Source organism: Podarcis erhardii (genome assembly GCF_964252035.2).
Source record: "Podarcis erhardii genome assembly, chromosome: 8".
NCBI lineage: Eukaryota > Metazoa > Chordata > Lepidosauria > Squamata > Lacertidae > Podarcis > Podarcis erhardii.
The window spans coordinates 33,332,176-33,342,872 of NC_138499.1; the positions used below are offsets into that span (position 1 = coordinate 33,332,176).

Sequence of the window (10,697 nt, forward strand, 5' to 3'; positions counted from 1 at the left end):
CAGGGTTGCAGCTTCAAGCTTTTGTCAGCTCACCTTCATGTGAGCGGCTTCGCCCACAGACAGAGCTTGTAACGCTAAACTGGGCAAGCCTAACTGAACCCGTTGATTTGAATGGACTTAGGCGCACCTAACAGCGTAGGATGGGGCTGCAGTCCGACGCAGCACGCTGACTTGTGGCGTGACAGTAATCCTATGTGTTCTTACTCCCAAGTATCTGGGTAGAAGCCTAAGCGTTGGGAAACAGTGAGCTTCGTGCAGGAAACTATATATTCGTGCCACACTGGCCACTAAGGCTTAGCTATTTCTTGGGGAGAAAGGGGAGAAGTTAATATAAATTGCCTACATTCACCAGAATGCAAAGCGGCAGGTCTAGACTTAAGGCACAGCTGGCAAAGACTACAGAACCCATGATGCACTGAAGCAATATTTTTTATTTTGCCCCGCCCCACTTGACAATGTATGCTGGGAGATGTAGTTTTAAGCTGTCATCTATCAATTTTAAATTTGCTCCGAGTTTCATTGTGCTTACGCTGTAGTCCAACGCACGTTTACTCAGAAGTGTTCAATAGGGCTTTAGTCCCAGATAAGTGTATATAGGAGTGCCCATCTTAATTTACGTCCTGTACACCTTTCACGCAAGAAGCGATGTTATTCAGTCATATCAGCGCTTAAAAACACCTATAATGTTCTACAATCGAAGACACATGACACAAACGGGGAAAAGGATCGGGAAGGAGAAGGAAGGCAAACACTGGCGCTGGGGCTCCTTCACTGGCCAATGGATAGGACCAGATTGGTCTCCCATTGCCATTTGGTTCTTCCAGGGAGGCAGAGGGGCAGCCTCCCAGTGGACCTTGCTGCGTTGGTCCGGCAATACAGAACATACTTTCCTTGGGTTTTGCGGTCGCAGGGCAACAGGGAAAGTAGAGTGTTCTAATGTCAAGGCTGAAATTCTACGCACCTCACTGGGAGTAACTACAGAATAACCATGTGCATGGCTGTGCAAAGTATACATGGCTACATGCCCTTTATATACTTCAAAAGAAATAATATAAAACGTACTATTTTTAATCGCCCAGAATCTGAGAATTCAAGACGCCACTCCGTGTATGTCTACCAACAATATCGAAAAGCTGGTTCCTAACACCAGACCTGAATATAACACTCATCAAAATTCACTAATTGGAAAAACCTTTATTTGGTGTGTGTGTGTGTCTTGCCTTATTTTCTCATTCCCCCGAAGACCTGGATATTCACCGCATCAAGGAGTTAATGACAGTTACGCATGTGCTACAGTTCCGGGTCTTACATAGGCACTCTTCCTTTTTCAGCACAGGCATCGCGTAAGACACCTAAAGCTGGGGCTTTGCGCTTAATGGTCCCTTCCACTAGGCGGCGGAAAGAGTCTTCAAGTTCACCGCGCATGCGCCAACTCTTTCTTTTCCGGCGGCGACCATGGCGGGCGAAGAGTGAGTAGCTTTCTCTTCCTCGGTGCAATCCGTTGCCATCCGCGATATCAAGAAAGCGTTTCCTGGGTTTTGTTTCTCGGCCTTCGCCGCTGAGGGCCCCGTATTCTGAAGAGGCTTTTGCTGAGCCTTCTTAGCGAGTGTTTTCTCGGGAGACGGAGGGGTTCATTCAGAGGGATGCGGCTGGGAACTAGGAAGTGTCCCTCCCTGTTGCAGTGGGGCGCGTTGCGAGGGGTTCATTTCTGGGGAATGAGCGGAGCTGGGGACGAGCGGGAAGGCCGCGACCGCCGTTGGCAGCTTCCAGACTCACTTGGTCCCCTCGCTTCGTGCAGGCCGTGCTGGTCTGGTCGTTTGCGTGGCGCGGTTAGGCCTAACTGTAGCCTTCCGGCACACGCGCTCCGCTCCGCTTGTGGAGGTAGGCCAGAAAATTCGGAAGCTTTGTCTACTTGGAGATTTTTGAGCGCTTTTTCTTGCGGAAAGGTAAAGGACCCCTGGTAATTAAGACCAGTCGCAGACGACTCTGGGGTTGCGGCGCTCATCTCACTTTACAGGCCGAGGGAGCCGGCGTTTGTCCGCATTTGTCTTGCATAGTTTGCCCGAAAAAAAAGGCTTTGACCCGCTGTCGCGATAACCAAACATATGCTTGTTGTATTGGAAGGGTTCCCGAGGGTCATCTAGTCCAACCCCCTGCACGGCAGGAATCTTTCTGCCCAACATGGGGCTCGAACCCATGGCCCTAAGATTACACTGGAATTATTTTTATAGAAACTTTTTTTCCAGGAGTGGGGTGCAAGTAGTTTTGCTTTTAAAATACCAGCATTACAATTTGGGATTTTAAGGTAATTTATAAATCTCCAAAAAAACACTCCAGCTTTGCAGGCCACTGGTTTGTTAAACATGTTTATAACTACCAACAGTGGTAACAATGAGTTTCACATAGCTATATCTCAGGAAATCAAAACTGCTCGATTTCTGGAAATTCAGGAAAGCAATAAACCTGTCTCTGGAGAGAAAAGTTTTAATAAAGTAATCTGGTTAATATGCAGTGTTCTATAGCTGCAATAGTTTTCTACGAACAAGTCTAAAAAGATATTGTATGGCTATTAGGTTGTTTCTTTTTGTGTGCAGTATGTATGAGAAGAAACATCCATATTCAGATGTATATGTCTTTTGCTTTCTAATGCAGAGCAAAGAAGAAGCTGCCTTCGGTTCCCGAGAGCCTTTTAAAGAAAAGGAAGGCTTTTGCTGATATGAAGGCCAAACGTCTGAAAAAGCTGTTGGTCCAAAAGAAGGTGAATATAACTTAACAGTCTTGTCCATATGCATGTTACTCAGAAATAAGCCCTATTGTGTTTAGTAGAGCATATTCCTAGTATATGCAGGATTACATGCAGCTTTTATTAATGGAGTTGTGCTAGATGCAATTTGATGGAAGTGGCTTGTTTTGCCTTGATACTGTAACAATGTTCCATGTCGTATGTTAAGAGGGGATACCATTAAGCTGCAAAATTGGATTTTTGTGTGTGACAACTTAGGTAGTTGGCCTGTTAACTTTTTGTGGCTCTATAAAATTAGTAGGCAGATTGATCTGCCTGCAAAAGGCTTGTAATATATGGATCAGAAATCTAGTTTTTTATATTCTCCACTGCTTAGTGTATATCTAGAAACAATATTGTCTCATTCTGGCTTATTCTTTCCCATGAGCAGCCGCAGCTGGCACCAGAGCCACCTTTCCCTAACATATTCAACATCTTTCACATATATTAGTGAGATGGTTATCAGTGACGCTTTTCATTATAGAGATTATAAAGCTCTTAACCAAATGCCCTTTATCCATTCTCTTCTTGCATCTCATTGAAGGGGTTCCTTGCCTTAACCATTCAGTTACAAAACTCACCTCCCCCAGCCTTTGCTCTATCAAGGCTGGGACCTTGCTCCCCTCTTCTTTAAAAAAGAAAGGCAAGTAAGCATTCATTCCAAGCAAGCACCATCAAAACTATGTATGTGCATGTGTGCACCCAGCATTTCCAGCATAGGCTGGTCACACAAAAAACAAACTATTTGATAACCATAGTACTCCGCCCACCTTTGCGCTATTACAGGTTAATAAAGGTAAGGGCCAGTGTGGAATTGTAGTCAGACTAGGACTTAAAGATCCAGGTTCAAATCCCTACTCAGTTATGAAGCTCATTAGGCTACTTTCAGTGAGGTTACATCAGAGCTTTCCAAACTGTGTCTCGCGACACATTAGTGTGTCGATTGCAGTGTGTAGGTTTGTTGTGCAAACGCGCTCTGCACTGGAAAGGGGTTAGTTTAACCCCTGGTTCGTTAGTAAAACTGAATTGCTGTGTTGTGAAATGATGCATGTCTAAAAAGTGTGTTACCTACATGAAAAGTTTGGAAAGCTCTGGGTTGCATGATGAGGGTATCTGATGCAGATAACTGCTGAAGCTAAGCGGGTCTCGAGCTGGTCAGTGCATGGATAAGAGACCACTTGGAAAAAACTTAAAATTCCATGATGGAAGAAAGCCATGATATAAACGTACTAAATAAATGAGGGAGAATGATGTATGTTGTCCTGATACCCTGAAGGAAGACAGAGATAAAGATGTAATAAATGTGCATATATTTACTTATGAAATGTAATAAAATTCTCTTCTGTTTTCAGTTGCGAATTGCTGAACGGAAATTAATCTATAAAAGGGCTGAGTTATACCACAAAGAGTACAGGCAAATGTACCGGCGTGAAATTCGCATGGCCCGCATGGCTCGCAAAGCTGGCAATTACTATGTACCTGCTGAACCCAAACTGGCATTTGTGATCAGGATCAGAGGGTAAGATGAACAAATGTGTTGTGCTAACCCATAAATTAACAGCAGTTGATCTCACACCCACACTGTATATGTAAGGAACAAGACTTCCCCAAAGAATCCTGGGAACTGTAGTTTGTTAAGGGTGCTGGGGGTTGCAGCTGTTGAGGGGTAATCCTTTTTATGACCCAAGCCTTTGCAGCAGCACTGTCCTTTATGAGATAATTCAAAAATAACTTGTGTTGAAGCCTCTTTATTCAGATTACCCTTAGTTAAAAACGGTTCTAAAGCTGTTCCATGAGGTTCCATGAAGCCCAGGTTTCAGAATAAATAAAATAAAAATATTTTAAATGTGTTTGGGGGAGGGGGTGATAGTGGTTTTTTGTTCCAAATATTTGTGCTTTTTTCCTGTATTTTTATCTTGTGAACAACCATGAAATCTTCGGATGAAGGGTGGTATATTTAATACATGAATGATTAAATATAATTTTACTTAACATTCAAATTATACACGTCGGGCCTAATGCAGAGCAAGGCTTTCAGCCTTATATCAGTGTTAAAGCCTAATTGATTTCAAAGTGAAAGAGCATAACTTTTTGCTTTGCATTTTTAAGTAATATCCCACAAGTTTCAGTATAATGAGGAAAGCTCCACTGAGCACACTCGGACTTCATTTTGAGTTAAAAACGCATGAGTGCTTTGTTCTGCTTATGGTCTAGGTGTAATTTAGTCACTTAATTTATTTTGATTTCTTCCTGAAGGCCTTCAGACTGTATAAGAATTGGTGATTACTAATAAAATAAAATAACATAATAAAATAGTTAATTAATAGCATCCAAAGTAGCATTTAAAATAATGGTATTTAGCATATTTAGATCCCGGTGCTCAAAAGCTGCCAGTGTTCTGCCCCCCCAATACCTCGTTTGGGTTTAGTTTGCTACCAACAATAGTAGCTTTCTGTGAATATGAGCACAGCTGAGCCACAATGGCAGAGGAGTAGTGATAAAACAGATGGAAGAGTATGAAGAATAAACATGTCTTGACCAAAAAAATGAAGTGTAAGAAGAATAAACATGTCTTCGCCTGAAAAATGAAAGGTGGTACAGTTTGCTCCATGGAAATTCTGGGGTGGGTGGGGGGAATCATTTGTATAGGTTACTACCACAATGAAGGCTTCTTGTTTATCTTGGATTGCATAACAGTTGCCACTTTTTCTAAATGCTCCTTATTTTGAAGTGGGCAAGGACTGTGTTTTGGTAGGGTTTTTTTAATCCTTTAGTGGACTGTGGGGGGGGGAATTATCTTTAATACTATCCATTAAAAATAAATGTCATTGGTATGTTAATTATAATGTAAGTTCAGCTATCTGGAGTGTTACATGTTTTACTAACATGATGAAAGCTTTCATTGGAAGTAGCTGGTAGTTAAATCTGTTTGGAGACCGTACTGAAAAGAAACATGTTTTACTACACTTTTAGAATTAATGGCGTTAGTCCCAAGGTTCGCAAGGTACTGCAGCTTCTTCGCCTGCGTCAAATTTTCAATGGCACATTTGTGAAACTCAACAAAGCATCCATTAACATGCTGAGGATTGTTGAACCTTACATTGCATGGGGGTAAGTTGAATCTTAAATTTAGTGGTGTATATTGTTCCCTATATATGTTGCCTTCTGCTTGTCTGCGTTGGACGAAGTGGTCTCTACCTCTGCTCCAGAGCAGAAAGTTCTACTCTGCGCTGCAATCGCAGACTGAGCATTGCATCATGCATATTTAGAAGGTTGAAGCATAATGAGGTTGGCAGCATTTTAAAAAATACACTGATCCATAGTGTAGCCCATGTATGACCAGCTAATGTCCCACAAGAGGTATTTCTTTGTAGTTTCACTTGTGTGGAATAATGCAACAAGTTTTCATGTGCATTTCATGTTACTATTTTGTATACCGTACAGAATGTGTAACAGAAATAAATGTACAGTAGACCCTTGGGTAATTTACTCTTGAGTAGCATAAACTTTGGGTTGTGAAAGCGACAAACCTGGAAGTATTTTTCCAGGTTTCACCGCATGTGCAGAAGTGGCTCCTCTGGATACAGATTTTTCTGAGTGTGCATGGCCCTCAGAACGAATTAAATTCATATCCAGAGGGTCCACTGTACCTTCTTCTGTTTACCAAAGTTCTTTCATGCCTCTTTTCCCTCTTGTCACATTTTAGACTAAGCCTTTTTGGGCTGGAACTTTAGCTGCTTTGTAACGTCTGGAATTGCAAAGTTTACTGTTAGTAATCCTGTGAAAGGATTATTGTTTGAGGAACTACCTTGGTTATCTTCTCCAAGTTGATACCTTCAGACGAGTCTACTGCCATAATATCTTCATCTTTATAATACATAAGGGGCTAGATAGTTTTAGCTCTGGACAAATGTTTGGAGAAGTACAGTAATTCATGATAATACAGGTGTTGGCTCTTTCTGGCCTATGTTATCCAAAGGGCTATGGACTAGAGTATAGGTTGGTAAATGATACTTTTTCTTGCTGATGAAAGCTTCCAGTGTAGCATTTCTATATAGGAAACCATACTCTAGTTCCTGCTGAACAACAAAATTCAGTGTGATTGTACAGTTAGAAGTATCACTCCTATTTGAGAAAGTGTTGTAATAAAATAGTGAATAATTCCTGTGGTCCTGAAAGTGGTAGTAGTTCCCAGCAACAAATTCTGGGCCAAAAGATTTGCCTCCAGGGTACCTGTAGTAGCTCTCCAATATAAGCCTGCCTTTTAAAGATTCACACAGGATCTTCTGTGCATTCTAATGGTAGTAGAAGCATAGTTGGTTCGGACATCTTCTGTCCCTTCTGTTGAGAATGCAGAAATCCCTGCCTCAATAAGTCGTCCCCCCCCCCCCGAAAACCCACCATATGTCATTTATTGAAAACATTTTTGATCTGGCAAGCTTTTGGCTTGCAGGGTTAAGTTATCTTAATGTGGTTATAGTAGACTTGTGTTGGATGCTTTTTCTCTACTTCATGCTTGTATTTTACTGACCTAAGTTTGTGTCAGATCTTTAATGTGCGTTTTCCTATTATGAAGGGACACGGGTGGCGCTGTGGGTTAAACCACAGAGCCTAGGGCTTGCTGATTAGAAGGTAGGCGGTTCGAATCCCTGCAACAGGGTGAGCTCCCATTGTTCGGTCCCTGCTCCTGCCCACCTAGCAGTTTGAAAGCACATCAAAATGCAAGTAGATAAATAGGTACCACTCCGGCGGGAAGGTAAACGATGTTTCCGTGCGCTGCTCTGGTTTCGCCAGAAGCGGCTTAGTCATGCTGGCCACATGACCCAGAAGCTGTACGCCGGCTCCCTCGGCCAATAAAGCGAGATGAGCGCTGCAACCCCCGAGTTGCCCGCAACTGGACCTAATGGTCAGGGGTCCCTTTACCTTCACCTTCCAATTATGACTCTAACTTAAATATTGTACATTGTGCTTTGTATTGTGATTGCAATAGAAGATGATGGTAGAAATTTAGTTTAAAAACACATAATATAAGCCATTATTTCTCCCCTTCCATCTCTCTGTCATAAATATGTTCCAAGCAGATTTCCTTCCTGCTTATGCTAAAAATGATTCCCCCCAACCCCCTCCTCTTCCTTGTCCAATGCAATATTCCACTGTGTGCCAGAAGTTGTCCATGCTAATTTTCATTCCTTGTGAGAGTAGTTATGTTCCCAGCATTCAAACCCGAAAGCTTATGTCTGGATACAGCTACTTAATTTTAGAAATTAGTTGGCTGTGGTAAATACAGATGTGTACTGAACGGACAAACATCAAGGTGTTGAGGACACAATATTGCCAGTGAACTCATGCATTTGGCATACACATTTTTATATTTTTAACTTAGAAATTCAAGCAGCTGGTTTTCATTATGTTACTAAGTTAGAAGTGCTGTTGTCATGTCTTATCTTTTGTTCCAGTTACCCCAACTTGAAATCTGTGCATGAGTTGATCTACAAGCGTGGTTATGGGAAGATCAACAAGCAGCGCATTGCTTTGACAGATAACTCTCTCATCAAAAGATGCCTGGGTAAGTAAACTTATGACAACTTGTACTGGATTATTTTAGTGTATCGCTACATCTGCAAGCTTATTGCATTCTTGTATCGTCTGAGACAAGTATTCTTTGCAATCCTGCTGGCCAACTTGAGCATAACATTTTGCATTTACATAGAAAGTATTTCACTGATGTTCTCAGTTAGAACTTTTCTCTAACAGTGTGCCAGTATTATGCCATTTTTGCAAGATGGAGTAATGAGGCAGTGGCTTGCTGAAGGCTGAGATTTGTTTGTGAGCTGAGATTTGAACCTAACACATTCTGGTTTTTATGTCTTGCCACAACATTACACTATACCAGCTCTTGCCTAATAAGATTGTGGTTTAGCGTTAGAAGTCAACATCAAAATAGAAAAAAGTTTAACTTATTGTCAAACAAATACAAGTAGACTCCTCAGAGTGCCACTATCAAGTTATACTATTTAAGTGACAGACATTTTGGCTTTATGACAAAATGTGCCCATTCTGTTGGACGTGCAGTGTTGGACTATACATTTCCCATGTCCCAGTTCCTTTTTGGTTGCGATGCTCTCATTTGGGTGACTTGGCAAATTGCATTCTCTCAGCTACCCGCAGGGTGATTGTAACAATCAATGAATGGGAAGGCACTTTGTAGTCTGAACCTTTTCTAACTCTACTTTTAGGAAAACTCGGCATCATTTGCATGGAGGATCTGATCCATGAAATCTATACTGTTGGCAAAAACTTCAAAGCAGCAAACAACTTTCTCTGGCCATTCAAGCTGTCTTCTCCACGGGGTGGAATGAAGAAGAAAACCATTCACTTTGTAGAAGGTGGTGATGCAGGAAACAGGGAAGACCAGATTAACCGGCTCATAAGGAGGATGAATTAATGGTATGCTGGGCTGGAGAACACTAAAATACAAACTTGTAGCGAGGGTTTCCTTCACACATCTTAAGTTTTTCAAGGGTGTGTACAGAAAATAACCATTGGTTTGTTTGTTTTTGTACACATATCCACCTTGCACAAGGGATATAGGCTTCTGGTTGTAGAATATTTTCTTCATGTGGAATCATGGAGTCTTGGGAATTCATTGACAAAGTTAATCAGATCTTGACATGGTCAGTTCCCTGGTGGGAAACTGAGCATCACATGTTAATTGTATTGCTTCCTAAAGGAGCTCCTTATACCTTTACGGATTAGAGGTGGTGAATCCACAGTCTTAGCTTACAAAGGCACTTCTCTCTCAGCCACAATACCATAGCTATGACATCTTAAGGTTCCTTCCTGTTTTGTGCACACTAAGACTTTCTAGGGATGACACCCTGCCAGAGGTGGAAGTGCCTTTGTAATCAAGTAAGAGGGCTTTCCTTGCCCTTCTCCTAGCTAGGAAATGCAATGGCATCTCAGTCCAACATTGCAAAGATCAGCAGAAGATGGGGGAGGAACTTGTGTATGTCTTTCTGTGTGCATGTGAGTATACCGTGACCATGCCTCCCACAGGATAAAGTAGTATATTGCGATACGACTATGGCAAAATTCTACAACAAACTAAACTATTTAGACCAAACTGCCCCAATGTGCAGGATTAGAAATACAATAAAGCTATACAATCTTTAACTTGCTTTTCTGGAACATCTGACATTTTAAAGTTCTTTAGGTGTGGGGTTTGTAGGGGGAAATGTAAGCAAATGTGGGTGTGGATGGCAGTTTGTCTAGCTGTAGAATTGCAGTTTTGTTACTTCCCTTTGTATTCGGAACTCATTGTTATGTCAAGCCATATAAGCTGCTTATTCAGAGAACAAATTATGCCCCCATTGCTCTATTTGTGCTATTTTAAATCATTTGGGTGGTTGGTTAAGATGGACTTTAGACTGCACTTTAGGTTATGCACTGCTTGTGTGTTTTAGAGTAATAATTAATTACTGTAGTATACTGAGTTGGCTATAGGAAATTATGGGAAACACATCTTTTACTATTTTTAGTCACCACAGGCAGCCAGATAAGTAGCTTTTGGGTTGAAAGTGATTTTTGTGTGCACATAAAGGCAAGTAAAACACTGAAATGTGCGCTGTCAGCCCAACTTGAAATTCTCAGAAAAATATTCACCAATTGAAATGTTTCTAATCTTAGTTTGTCTTCTCTTCTAGGGGCCTAGCAGATGACATCTCTATGCATTGTTAATAAAAAAAATCTTCTGTGAAATTGTGCTGTTCTTCCTTGCTCTGAAATTGACTGGCAGTCAGAGTACTTCTGCAATCCTTTTAATTCTAGGTAGCCACAAACAGTAAGTTATGAATGTTATTGAGAAATCTAAGCTATGGTTAACCTACACAAGCCGGTCCTGAGTAGTTTGCTGAAA

General features: G+C 41.5%; 1 protein-coding gene across 1 annotated transcript; it reads left to right on the top strand.

Annotated features, from left to right (window-relative positions):
- The first annotated feature begins 1,338 nt into the window (after nucleotides 1–1,338).
- RPL7 (ribosomal protein L7) lies at nucleotides 1,339–10,540 on the top strand. The gene is made up of 7 exons (XM_081874779.1): nucleotides 1,339–1,469; nucleotides 2,653–2,758; nucleotides 4,135–4,301; nucleotides 5,756–5,893; nucleotides 8,239–8,348; nucleotides 9,019–9,229; nucleotides 10,486–10,540. Exons 1-6 carry the CDS (start codon nucleotides 1,456–1,458, stop codon nucleotides 9,225–9,227), a joined length of 744 nt encoding a protein of 247 aa, XP_081730905.1. The 5' UTR covers nucleotides 1,339–1,455; the 3' UTR covers nucleotides 9,228–9,229; nucleotides 10,486–10,540.
- Nucleotides 10,541–10,697: the final 157 nt, after the last annotated feature.